This window comes from Rhinatrema bivittatum, chromosome 7, assembly GCF_901001135.1.
Source record: "Rhinatrema bivittatum chromosome 7, aRhiBiv1.1, whole genome shotgun sequence".
Lineage (NCBI taxonomy): Eukaryota > Metazoa > Chordata > Amphibia > Gymnophiona > Rhinatrematidae > Rhinatrema > Rhinatrema bivittatum.
This window is the reverse complement of record NC_042621.1, coordinates 275,061,563-275,076,014: the sequence shown is the minus strand read 5'-3', so window position 1 is coordinate 275,076,014 and position 14,452 is coordinate 275,061,563. Positions and strand designations below refer to the sequence as shown.

Genomic DNA, 14,452 nt, shown 5'->3' with positions numbered 1-14,452 from the left:
TATGTAAGGACTACCATCCTGTTTGTCCTTGGAGAAAGCAGAGTTGCTTACCTGTAGCAGGTGTTCTCCAAGGATAGCAGAATGTTGGTTCTCACGAAACCCATCCGCCTTCCCTGGGAGTTGGTTTCTCCATGTATTAGCTATATCATGGACAGAGGGACTCTGCTTACAGGGCAGGTTTATGACTACAGCTGCACATGCTTAGTAGGGCATGTTTGAAAGTTCTAGAATCTTTGAGATCAAAATTCTGGACCAGGGCCCCATCTGATGATGTCACCCATGTGAGAGGACTAACATTCTGCTGTCCTCAGAGAACACCTGTTACAGGTAAGCAACTCTGCTTTAAGTTTAATCCTAAAACTGGATTGCTTTCTAAATTATATAAAAATTTGCCGGGTGAAAGGAGTACAGACCGTCTTTCTGCTGTGGTGAGGAGATGGTCTGAAGATGTAGAAGGTATAATAGATGCAGAAGATTTGTAAGGCTCATTGGAACACAAGTGTGGGTTGATAGAAAGTGCACTTTGCACGAGACACAGTTTAATATTTTGCACAGACTTTATAATTCCCCACTTCATGCTCAACAGTTTAAGATAATAACTTCAGAACACTGCTTTAATGTGAATGTCTGGAGGGAACTTATTTCACTATTTTAGGACTTGTACAAGCATTAAACATTTTTGGGAAAAAGTGCTTTTACATATTTCTCAGTGGGCAGGATAATTCTTTCAGTTAGATGTTAAATTGTGACTTTTAGACATTACTGATGGTCACAACATGCCAAGTATTGATGATTTATTCATCAGATGATTTGAAATTTATTTTTTTTTGTAGTATGGTTTTATTATTATGATTCATGATTTATATTTCTTGATTTTGTTGTTGATGTTTTGTGAGGAATGGTTTTCATGATGCACTGTACTCAGCATTTGGCTTGTTGTGATTTACAATTCAGGTTTTGTCTGCGCATTTCTACATATGCTTTATAGTCTGTACATTCTGTATTTGTCTCCAACAGGTATGTTTTGTTAATCTATGAGATGTTAAATATCATCTGAATAAGATTCTGTATCCATTTTCTTAAATTGTTGATGCTGGCAGATGATTTTAAAAATAATTTTGCTGGGTGGCTAAAACTGGCCAAGGCTGTCTTTATTGCATACATTTTTCTTAGGAGTTTTCTTGTAATGTCTTATAGCCAATTTGCCATTTACCATTAAAGCTAGGCCAAGGTATGCATAGTCTAGGGCAGTTGTTCTCAACCTTTTTTCTGTTGGGACACACCTGATAGATGGTCCTCACATGCGAGACACACTGAACACATGACAGTCACAGGGCTAACCCCACCCCCAACCCTCAGTAATGGGTATAAAACAGAACTAGAACATTCCCTGTACAACTCACCTTACAAAAAAGATATTCTGGTGTTATCTCAACAACAGCAACACAAACTCCCTCTACTACCAGGCGCAATAGCCCGACTTACCACCAATAGCCCGACTTACCACCAATGCATGTCCAATTGAGAAAACACAACAAATAAAATGAGGTATTTTATGTGCCTACATGCTAGTTAAATATCTCACCTCGGTCATAGACACAAGATCAACCTTCACCAAGTACAGAAAGACCACAAATTACAAATATGGAATGAAAACCCAAAAAAAGCTATTCTGCAAGCAGAGCAAACCTGGAGAAATGGAAACAAATACAGCACCTAAAAAAGTCCCAGGTTCTGCAATAATGCACACAAACTAACCCACACAAAGTTACACCTGCATTATGGAACACATAACAACCCTACCTATGAAAAGGCAACACTACAAATATTAAACCAGGCCCTAAACACCAGTGCACCTCCTATTAGGAAAACAGAAAAAGCCAAGCTATTATAGATTCCCACACAGAAATAATTGTAAAACTATATGAAAAAATGTTTCAAAACAGCTGATGAGTAGAACATCATCTAACAATTAAAAACTCTTAAAAATTATTAAAAATTCTTCAAACGCCAATAAAATATTTCAAAACAGCAGACACATCACATACTACCCAATAATTAAAATGACAGTCAATCAAGAAAAATGAACTTAAAAAGCTACCTTTACTTACCCTCTCCAGCAGTTCTCCTACTCATTTCCCTTGCAGGCCACACCAGAAGCAACAGTAGCTGCTGAAGCTGTCCTCACGGTCCTCTTCCTTAGGGACCACAACCAGTCTCTTCTCTCTCTCTCTCTCTCTCTCTCTCTCACACACACACACACCCACGAACACCGGTCACACCCTCAGGACCAGTTTCTGTCTCTCACACACCAGTCATCTCCCCAACAAGTCTCTCTCTCTCTCGCTCTCTCTCTCTCTCTCTCACACATACTAGTCATCTCCCTGATCAGTCTTTCTCACACATATACATGTCACCTCTCTGACCAGTTTCTCTCATTCGCTCTCTCTTAGTTACACACAAGCTCTCAATCACACACATGTTCTCTCTATCTCACTTACAAACAGGCTCAATCACACACATGCCCCCTCTCTCTCTTACAGCCACAGCCAGCCAAAAACATGCTCCATCTCTCTCTCGCACACACACATTGACACACACAAGCACCCTCCCTGTCTCACACAGGGCTGGTGTAAGGGGATTTGGCACCCTAGGCGAGCCTTCTCCCTTGCGCCCCGGGGTCCTGCCGCCACCCCCCGGTCTCGGCCCCGACTCCTACCTCATTCTCGATCACGCCCGCCGACTGTGTGGTTTTCTGGGTCATGAGCAGGTTGGGCACTGCTTGCGGCCGCCAAATCTCCACTCCTCTTTACCACTGCTTGCGGCCCCATATGGCTCGCACCCAGTGGCGCACCAAGGGTCTCCTGTGCCCGGGGGCCAAGGCATTTGTGAGCCTCTCCAGCATCCCCCCCGTAATCCTTGTACTAATGCTTAAGGTCACAGAAAATCAGTGGTGTCTCTAGACAGAAGATTTTTTTTTTGGGGGGGGGGCCCAAAATGACATTTCTTCATCACACCCACCTCTATAGCATGGATCCTGCTTTAAAATTGGTTATAAAAAAAAAAGTGTTAATAAAAAAGTCCAAAGGGTCTTCTGTGTAATTTTAAAAAGCTGGCCAGTTTCACACTATAAAATTATTTGATAGCCTCATTCAACTAATTCTCTATGGCTGTGAGAGTGAAGTCTGGATTCCACCAAGCCTTCGATGATCCTCCAGACAATCATTAGTCGTCTTTTTTCTCACCTGGACGTAGAGGATTGAGGTCCTCTATCCTTTCGAACGAAGGACCCTGGCACTCACCGGTTAAAGCATCTTAAGCTCTAACCCAAATTCCTTTTGTATTATGTTTTAATTACCTCCTGCCTTTACCTTTCTTCCAGCTTTTAAACTTCCCAAGTTTTTACTCCTTGTTAAATGTAACTTTGCCTTATTCACCTCTCTTGTTAATTACTTTTATTTATTGCTTCAGTTATACCCTTGTTTTATGTAAACCGATCCGATATGGTTATTACTATGAAGGTCGGTATAAAAAAGTGTTAAATAAATAAATAAATAAAGGAAGGGACAGAATGTCAATATAAATCCTGCACCTCCAGTTCTGTAACTCTGTGCATCCACTGAAATTCCCCCAAACAATGGAGCTTGGATGTTTCCCTTACAGCTCATCATAGTAAAAGATATTTTCAAATTCTGGTGTCACCTCACAGTAACAGCAGCACAAACACCTTCCTCTGCCAGGCACATTGTGAACTAAAATAAAACCTCGCAAAAAAGACATTCAAAATCTATACTGCAATCCCATTGTAACATAACAGTAATAACACCAAGGACTCAAACAACAATAACCCTACCTGTGAAAAAGCAAGGGTAAATATTACACTGGGTCCTGGGATAACAATACACCACCTACTGAGGAAACAAAACAAACCCGATTGCTATAGATCCCTATGCTAGCAGAATCACTCATCATGGTCACACGCACAGAGCAGAGACAGACCCTCACCAAATACAGAATACAAAATAAAGGAGCACAAATTAGACAAAAACTGAAATGGAAACCCCAAGAAGCCAGATTCTGTGTATTAACAATGGAAAAACAGAACCACCATTCCTCATAAAACAAATAAAATCAAGACACATAAAGCATCAGTTATAATAGTAAAACCATACTAATAAAAGAATATTTTAAAACTACTGATAAATAGAATTTCTATTAATTATAATCATATACATTTTTTACAATTTCCGAAACACCAATAAAATATTTCAAAACATCACATATATCAAATAACACCCAATAATTAAAACTAATAAGGATTTTAAAAAGCCCCTGCTGTCCATACGTGGCAGCTCTTGATTTCCAGTCACCCTGATATTGTCAAGGATTAGGAGGTTATCCTCTCTCTCTCACACATACTCACATGTCCATTCTCTCTCACACATACACTGTCACATACATACACATACATGCTCTTATACCCACCATAACCTCTCGCTGTCACAGACAGTGACACACTCTCAGTCTCTAAGACTCTCTCTCTCCCCTTTCACACACACACTCTTACTCCCCTGGATTTTCTCATACACACTCATGCTCTCACTCTCATTGGCTCCCTCACAACACACAAACACACACACCCAGGCAAGCTCACAATCATTCTCACACAGACTCACACACCCAGGCAGGCTCCCATTCATTTTCACACCATTCCCTCACCATCCCCCAGGCATGCACACATTCATTCTCACACACACAGACCCCCAGGCAGGCACCAATTCATTCTCACACACACCCCCAGGCAGACTCCCATTCATTCAGGTGCACACACTAAAGGCAGACCCCCCTCTCTTTTTTTTGCCAGCAACCTCGGAGCCTCTCTCATTCCTCTGCTGCCGCATGGCTATTGGGGAGGCGCTGATTGCTGCTACTCCTCTGTGCAGGCCCTGTGGGTTTCCACTTCCTCCATGCTGATCTCCTACATTGTGAGATCCGCATAGAGAAAGTGCTACTCTTGCACATTACCAAAGATTACATGTGCCAATCAGTAAAAAGTAATTTATTTTTTTTACCTTTGCTGTCTGATCTTAGTTTTCTAATCGGTTGGTCACAGGCTTTTTTGTTCCACCTTCCCTTTCTTATTTTTTTGCCAATTCCTTTTATATTGTCTTTTTTTCTATTTCTTTTCTCTCCATCTATCTTTTTTCCTCAAACACACAGTCAGGTTCTCATTCTCACATGCTTTCTCTCTCTCACACACACACAGGCTCTCACTCTCACTTGCTCTCTCTCATACAATCATTCATACACACAGGCTCTCTCTCACTCCCACATGCTGTCTTGCTCAAGCACAGGCTCTCACTGTCACATGCTGTCTCTCACACACACACAGAGGCTCTCACATGCTGTCTCTGCAAACATTCAGGGCCTCTCTCTCTCACACACACACACACACACACACAATCTCTCAACTCATCTCATATATACACACACACACACACACACACTCTCTATAGGCCCTCAGCCTCTCTCTTGCCTCTGGGCCTCCCCTTCACGGGTTGCCGCAGGATGGGCTCTGCAGCGGCCCTGATCTTCTCGGGCCACCCGCAATGTGGGATCCGCGGCGGCGGCCCTACTACCGGGCCTCCTCCTCTTCTCAGCCCGCTGTGATTTGAGATTCATGGATGACTATAAACGCTGCTCCTCTTCTGCATGCGGCTGATGCTCCTCCTCCTTCCTGCCCGCGCGGCTCCGGCAAAGGTTTCTTCCGGGGCTGCACAGGCAGGAAGGAGGAGGAGCACCTACAGGTTTGGACGCTATCTTTTTCTTCGGGCCGTGTTGACATGAGCTCCACCACAGCCCTGCCGATCTTCCTGCTGTGTGTATCCGGCACACAGCACAGCACAGCGGTAGTTGACTGCTCAGCCGCCAGTGGGAAGAGGTCCACCGGCGGCCGCATTCGCTCCCCCTGACCTCCCCTCGGTATACCACTGCTTGGCGCCCCCAAATGCTCTGCACCCTAGGCCCAGGCCTAGTTTGCCTAGTGCTTCCACTGGCCCTGGTCTCACATATACACTACATACATACAGAAGCACCCTCCCTGTCTCACATACATGCCACGTACACACACACAAAGGCCCCCAGCTGAACAGCTCGTCTTCAGCCTGCCAGTGGCAGCTGGCAGCACCGGTTTTCATTTCTTCGACCCCACCAGCCTGGTCTCCGGCGGCGGCTAGCAGTGCCGGTCTTCATTTCTTCAGCCCCGCCGGCCTGGTCTCCTGCAGCAGCAGCCAGCAGCTCCGATCTTCGACCCCACCGGCCTGGTCTCCGGCGGTGGCTAGCAGCACCGGTCTTCATTTCTTCGGCTCCTGCCGGCTGCAACTAGCATGCAACACACCTGCCGGTGCATAGTGACACACCGGTTGAGAATCGCTGGTCTAGGGGTGTGCTCTATTTCTTGGATATTTAGATAAATTTTAAATATATGTTGGAGATTTTTTAGCTTAGTTCTGCTGGTGATGTTTGATTCAGTGATACATGATTGCTAGAAAATGAAAAATATGTCTTTTATTCTGTAGATGTGGCATTTCTATATTTAGAGAATGTGTATTTCTAAGGCCAGTAGTGGAGTGGTGGGAAGGGGGATGGGGAGAGTGCTGAGGTCAGGGGGAAAGATTGTGTGTCCAGCCCCTCTAATCCATGTCAATTTGGGGGGTTGTTAGCCCTTCTCCTTCATCCTCCCAGTCTGACTTCCTTACTGTTTGTCTCCACGGATCAGGGACCAATTGAGGGAGGATTTTTTGAGCAGACAGATGCTAGACTCGGGGGAGTGGGAACGAGCAGGCTGGGCCTTCGGTCATCTAGTGGCCAGATGGGGGAGGCCACAGTGGGACTTGATCGTGACACACAGAAACACCAAGACAAAGAACTTCTTCAGCAGAAAGAAGACTGATGTGCCCACGATTTTGCAGTTCTTAGTAGATGAGCTAGGGCCTAGCTATGAATTCCCTCAGAGTCCAAATAACAGGAATAGTATACTACAGAGGGCAGATTAAGGGCTCTTCTCTGGTGGTGCACCTGGACATGGTTAGGTTTTTGAGAAGAGCAAAGCATGTGCCATCCTAGGAGACCGCAGGCACCATTCTGGGACCTAAATTTGGTTGTAAGGGCACTGGTACAGGCACCATTTTAACCTCTCAGAACAACCTCGGTTAAGGACCATACTCTAAAAACAGCATTCCTGCTCAGCAAGAAGTATCTCAGAACTGCAAACATTATTAGGCAGAGATCCAAATCTGTCTTTCTCCAGGGAGAAGGTCACAGTTAAAACAGTACCCTCTTTTCTACCAAAGGTAATATCAGATTTCTACCTGGATCAAGTTGTTTCTTTACCAGAGTTCAGAAAAAGAGACTACTAGGCATTAAGAGGGATCTCAGTTTACTTGATGTTCGAAAGATACGCCTGAGATACCTGCAGGTAATAAAGTCGGGCAGACTTTTCATGTTGTTGGCAGGAGCCCTCAAAGGGGAAGCAGCCTCCAAAACGTCTATCACTCGATGGATCAAGGAAGCAATAGCAACAGCCTATATAGTAAAAGGGAATCGCGTCCCAGAGGGACTCAGAGCACACGACACAGGAGCCCAGGAAACATTCTGGGCAGAGTTCAGGGCTGTGACACCCATGGTTACTTGCACAGCAGCCACTTGGGCATCACTGCATTCCTTTATGAAGCATTATAAGCTAAACCTTTAGGAAAGGAAGGATACAGCCTTTGCTGCTTGGGTCCTAGAAGCAACTCTGGGATACTCCCATCTGGGATAGTACTGCTTGGGTATATCCCATTTGTCTGGACTGGTCTGCAGGGCGATGAGTAAGGTACAGCCAGGTCCTTACCTGCTAATTGTCTTTCCTTGAGTCCCGACAGACCTCTCTCTCTCTGTCTATATATATATATAAAATCTCAAGAATTTAACTAAGCGCCTTATCCTGACTGAACTTAGGAATATTTTGTATTACAGTTAACAATATACAATATTATCCAAAATTAAATTTAAATTTAATTTTACGTTTAATTTAAGTTTAACATGCTATCTGGCTTAATTTTAATTTAATTATGAAAATATTTAAGTATTTATTGTTATTGTTCAATGTTCAAGGATTGTATTATATGTTATTGTTCAATGTTCTTTGTAAAAAAAAACCCCGGTCTGACCTCCCAGACCAGGGCAATCTATTTGTTTCATGTAAACCGGACTGATTTGTATTGTATACAGGAATTCCGGTATATAAAAATTAAAAATAAATAAATAAATAAATATAAAATGTATAAATTCATATAAGCTGTGGTATTAAATACAAGTACCCTCTACGATAAGTGTCCCAAGGAGGAAGAAGAGCAGAATTAAAGCTCATATTCGCTTTTTTGTTTGATATGCCGGATCAGTCCTTTGTTTTTTTGTCCAGAGAATTAAGTCTAGTTTTTTCTGGCTTGCCGAGGGGAACTCGTGCACCAGCTTGGGCAACAGACTATGGACATGTTCCCTGCTGCAGTACATTATAGCGAGGAACAGCATCAGGTCAAAGGAACAAACCCACGTGTCTGAACTGGTCTGTCAGGACTCAGGAGAAGACAATTAGCAGGTAAGAATCTAATCGCAGCATGCTATTTTACAGCATTTTTGAAGTGTAAGTGGTGAGAAATATCTATCTATAGAGTGAGAGAGAGAGAGAGCCACAAATGGGGGGAATAGCCTTTCGTTAGTGTTTCTGTAAAATGTCCACAAGTCGTTTTCATGTCAGGCAACTGGGGCAATGACAGGGGCCTGATTTATAGGATTTGGGTATATAAACAGTAGCAGTGACCACCAAATGGCAAACTGTACAAAAATCCAATGGCTTCATGTGTGCCATCCTCCAGGTAGGTATTGGTGCCCGCCATTAAAGAAGTCACTTTGAGAGCTGTACCTTTTTAATCTGAGTCTGTTATGTTTCTGATTACATAAGGGTTTGTTATCAATCCTTCGCAAACTGAAAAGTTCTCCGGATCAGGAGGTACGAATCCTTCTCCTGGGATTGGATAATGCTGGGAAGACTACGCTCCTAAAACAGCTGGCCTCAGAAGATATCAGCCACATCACACCCACACAGGTGAGTTCCTGCTGTGCCTGGAAGCTGCAGCCAACAAAGATATTTCCATTCTTGGAAGTATTTACTACACATGCAAATAAAAGATGGGAAATTGACCTAGCTTAATGAAGCAGGATTCCTTGTTTCCCATATCACCTAGATCAGCTTTTTTGAGTTTTAGTGCATCCTTCTTCCAGCAAATATTGTAAATGTTTAACTGCAGATGTTTTAAAAACATTTTTAATGAAATGCCTTGCATTTTTACATTCATTTCATATTGCTGTTGCCAGGCTTGATGTTTTCTGTGTTCTCTCCTGTCTCTGAAAATCTTTGATGCCCACTATCTGATGTTCTCTAATTCACATTCTCATGGTCCAATGTGTTTGGACCCAGCTACTTTGGATTCCAGATCCATTGGAACTAGCTGCTGCTGGGGCTGTGGCACCATGGTCTTCATGCTCTGCTAACTAGGGGGAGGCAGGGTGTCCCATTTTAACTGTCTCCCATCTAGTCCAGTCATTGTAGTGACAGTCCTCTGGCTGAGAGGCATATACTGTGGCTTCCTCCAAATCCTAGCCAGTTAGTAGGTGTCACTGCTGACTGACAGTTGGGACTTGGTTCCTCTGTGGGCTTAGGAACACTTCCTCTGCTCCATCTCCAGACCCAGTCAGCTCACGGAATAGATGATAGACTCAGGATTCAAACTTAGTCCCCTGAACAGCACTGCCACTGAGCCATTGGTCCAGCCCCTTCCTTTTATTTTATTATTTCTGTCTATGAAAATTGATCCAAAACACATCTTTGTCAGAAGGCATTGAAAGGGGCACCTCCTCTGTGGGACGGCGGGCTCCCTTCAATGCCTTGCAGCCTTAGCAGCAGCAGCTTCTCATCAAAACCCTCCTTAAAGGCGCAGGAGTGGGCAGGCTCCTCCACAAAGGTAAATCCGGCCCCGGGTGTCCGTATCCTGTGAGGGATGTGCAAGGCCACAGGGAATCTCCTGCTGTACTGCACAAGCTCTCTGCTTTGCATCCTTTTTCTTAAAAGCCTAATGTAGACTCCCTCCTGTGTCACTTGAAAAGGAACAAGAAATGCATGGGAATGTTCCTCTTCCCATGAACCCAATAACACTCCCACCGCAACATACTTGGGCTCTACTGCGCTGGGAGATGAGGTCAAAATAATTCCCAAACATGACCCTCCTGTAGCTTAGCACTGATACAGACTCACTGGCCTGTGCTGTTTTTTATTTTGTTTAGTCTAAACTGGTTACAATTGGTAATCTCAAGGCCCCTTGTTGGAGGGCTCTGGATTTTTCCATGACCTGAATTATTTACTTACTTTTCACTTGCCTTTCCTAACCAGAATTTACTGAGCACTTCAGAGTCATTAACTGCGATAGATGCTTCTGACTGCTCTAGCAAAAGTAAGGCTGCCTCTGAACCCACGGCATGTGTGAGCTTAAGTGACTGCACTCACCGGTCCTGCTGCTACGCTTTTCTCTTCCAAAGCAACGGATAACAAGGGGGATTTGCAATTACCAGCAGACTGTGCATGACCCTTCGCTCCAGGCTAACTCTCAGTGTATTTGATTCTGTTCCAGGGCTTTAATATTAAAAGTGTGCAATCTCAGGGTTTTAAACTGAATGTGTGGGATATTGGAGGACAAAGGAAGATTAGGCCGTACTGGAGGAACTATTTTGAAAATACTGATGTGCTTGTAAGTATATTGTCACCTTCTGTCACCGTTTAAGGGGAAGATTTCTCTGGTGTGTGATGAAAATGGTATTAAAAAGGGTCTCCTTAGCAACTGAAACACCTGGGTTTCAGTATAAAGCACAGAATCACCAATGTGATACATTTGGATTTTTTAGCCCGCCTTTACAAATAATGCCTAAAACAACTTACAGCATTACGTATTGATATCTTATAAGAGTTATTTAATGCAAATCTCATATATTCCACAGCCAGATTTTAATAAGTGATGCAATTTGTTTTCTGGATTCATTTTTTTACATTTGATGTGACCTTAAGAGTTTCACATTAACTACTTAACATTTTTTATATTTTTTATGAGATATATTTTGTTATAACATCACTGATCACAATCCTTCCTTAGATAAACACCTCCAGTCTCTTTACTAAATTTGCCAGAAGGGCTACGAGTGTGTTGGGTAATATGGGTGCGTCTTCAGATAAAGCAGCAATACAGCCAGTCATGTCTTCATTGAAAAAAACACAATTAGAAGTGCAGAATGTTAGTTAACTACATTGATCTTGAAGAAAAATCTTTGCAGGTTGGAGCGACATAAGAACTGTGCAGAGCTGATATGGTACATGAGTCTTTGTGGTCACGCAAGTACCTTCTTCAGCCGTGGCACAGATCATTGCATTTTTAAGAAGGAACTTGTATGCTATGGAAATCTCATATACAGGATTATCTTACCTTGATTCTATTACAGCCTGCAAATATTCCAGTAAAATTACAGCAGTCCATCATTGACTCCCCTCTGTAGTTCTGCTTTGTGCTTAACTCCTAAGGAGTTAACAGTGATTTAAAGCAGGGTTGGCCAATTCTGGTTCTCCAGAGAAACACAGGCCTGGTTTTCAGGATATCCACAATGAGTAAACATGAGATCAATTTGCATGCATTGCCTCCATTGTATGCATATCTATCCCATACAGTTTGTGGCTCTGGGGGACAAGACTTGTTATTTCATTCCAAAGCTGGTTGCTGCTGCTGCTAATGAGAATCCTGTGCAGGCACTGAGCTGATACATATATCACATGCCGTGAGCATAAACAGCAGCAGAATAAGGGCTATCAGACTAGGCGATGGAGCTATAATAAAAGAATATATCTTTTATTCCAAAAAGTGGCAAAATACAAATACTAAAGTATAGTTAGACAAAAAAAAGAATGATCTGTGAAGGAGAATAGAAAGCATGTTGATATTTTCATGAGTCTAGATAGTACTGCTAATTTTAAATATTTCTGTGTCTAAATAATGAAGCTTGTTGTGCTGTCTCCTTTGGTAGATATATGTGATTGATAGTGCTGACAGAAAAAGATTTGAAGAAACAGGTCAGGTGAGCAGATTTTCTGTCTGTTTTTATGTCTTTGAGAGTTTTGTAACTTTTCTTATAAACACCTGTATTTTTTGACCTTGGAAGCCAGATTGTGGTAGATATCTTGTTTTCAACTAGGTAAGAAGCACAGGGAGATAGCGACTTGTCTGAGGTCACACAAGGGAGTCAAGCTCATGTCCTATGTTGCTGCCAGAATTCCTCCAGGACATAACAGTTCAACAGTTTACTTTCTTACACGCTATATAACAAGTCTTGATAAACATCATATGGGCAAGATAAAATGCAATAAACAAACAAGCAATTCTAGAAAATACATAATAGTGGTCAAGTAATAAAAGAATATTGAAACCAAAACACATCAAGTACAGAAAAATAAAAACAAAATTACATACAGTCACTAAAAATAACAGAAATCAAATCCTAAATATAAAATAATACAGCCAGGGATGAAATGCATTCACCATGTTCTCGCCTCTCTTCTTGACAGATTGAGAAACTAGACAGATGAAATTGAACGTAATTTAATTAACGTAAATAATGTAACTTCCTTACTCCGATTTCTTTTCCTTCTCTTCACTTTCATTTTATGTAAACCGATGTGATGTCCATACGAACATCGGTATATAAAAATGTTTAAATAAATAAAATAAATAACGTGAACAAGTGCAAAGTGATGCAAATAGGGCAAAAGAATCCTAACTATGTGAACACAATACTGGGTTGTATATTAGGAGTCACCACACAGGAAAGGGACCTTAGACAATACATTGAAATCCTCAGCTCAGTGTACAGCAGTTAGGAATTAGTTGGAAAGAAATGCAAAACAAAACTGTGAATGCCATAATGCCTCTGTATCAATCATTGCTGTGACCACACCTCGAGTACTGCATGCAGTTCTGGTTGCCCCATCTCAAAAAAGGATATAGCAGAAATAGAAAAGGTTTACAGAAGGGTAACAAAAAAACGATAAATGGGATAGAACAGCTCCCTTATGAAGAAAGGCTATACAGATTAGGGCTTTTCAGCCTAGAGAAAAGGCAGCTGAGAAAGGAGTATGATAGAGGTTTATAAAATTGTCATTTAGAATGGAATAGGTAAATAGGGAATGAATATTTACCTTTTCAAATAACACTAGGACCAGGGAGCATTCTATGAAACTATCTAGTGGCAGATTTAAAACAAATGTAAGTTGTTTTTTTTTTTTAATCAATGCACAATTAAGCTGTTGGATTTGTTACCAGAGGATATGGTCAAGATTTAAAAAAGGTTTGGACAGGTTCCTGATTATTCGCCAGACAGATTTTGGTGTGTCCAAATATTACTTCTGAGAATGAACAAAATAGAATGAACTTTCCTATTAGGATCTGCTGGCTACTCCTAGTGACCCAGACTGGCCGTTGTCGGAGACAATGTGCTGGGCTTGATAAATCATTGGTCTGACCCATCATGACAATTCTTATGTTCTGAAAATGAAAAAATCACCAAGAAAGGAGTGAGAATACAACATACACATGCAACTCCTAACCAATCCCTTGAAAATCACCATAAAAATTAAGAAAAATATATATATATGGGAAACAATCACAATGAGATGCTAACCAATATTTGTGTTATCAACACTTTGTGAAAGGTTCTTTCATCCCTCTATCTCAGGGCCAGTGCAAGCTTATTTGGCGCTCTAGGCTTTGGTTATTCATATCCCCCACCTTATCTACTGGCGGCAGCTTCAGTACAGTGCTCCCTCCTACCCACAGCAGTGGCTCCGGGGCTCACTCCCTTCTTTAGCAGTATTGATTCTGATATAACACCTCTCTGGACCTCACACTGGCGGGATTTTGCTGTCCCCAAAATCTTGGCACTCTAGGCGACTGTCTAGTTTGTCTAGTGGAAGCACTGGTGCTGCTCTATGTAATCATAGGCCTCAGTCTTTTTCAGGCTCACATTCAAAGCATTCTTTTCAAGTCCATTTTTTAATGCAGTAAAATGTAAACAGTGATTTGCAGGATTCCAATCACTTATCTGTGCAAGATCTCCGCTTCAACAAAGTCCCGTCATAGCCACCATGTTCTTATGTTCTCCCATGAATTAATTTTTTTTTTGCCTGGGGGGCACGCTTCAAAACTTGGTGATTGTATGTCTTTCCTGGTGAGTACATATTCCCCATGTTGCCCCCAGATAGCCCTCTCACTGTCTTCCATTCCCCAGTCTACCCAAATGCAGTCCTTTGTCTCCTCCTCCA

General features: G+C 42.3%; 1 protein-coding gene across 1 annotated transcript in view; it reads left to right on the top strand.

Annotated features, from left to right (window-relative positions):
- The window catches only part of ARL3 (ADP ribosylation factor like GTPase 3), a 118,192-nt gene that overhangs the window by 24,237 nt on the left and 79,503 nt on the right, over positions 1–14,452 (top strand). Inside the window, exons 2-4 of the mRNA XM_029610278.1 lie at positions 9,005–9,148; positions 10,728–10,844; positions 12,163–12,213. Coding sequence (XP_029466138.1) covers positions 9,005–9,148; positions 10,728–10,844; positions 12,163–12,213 — 312 coding nt within the window. The remainder of the gene's footprint in view (positions 1–9,004; positions 9,149–10,727; positions 10,845–12,162; positions 12,214–14,452) is intronic.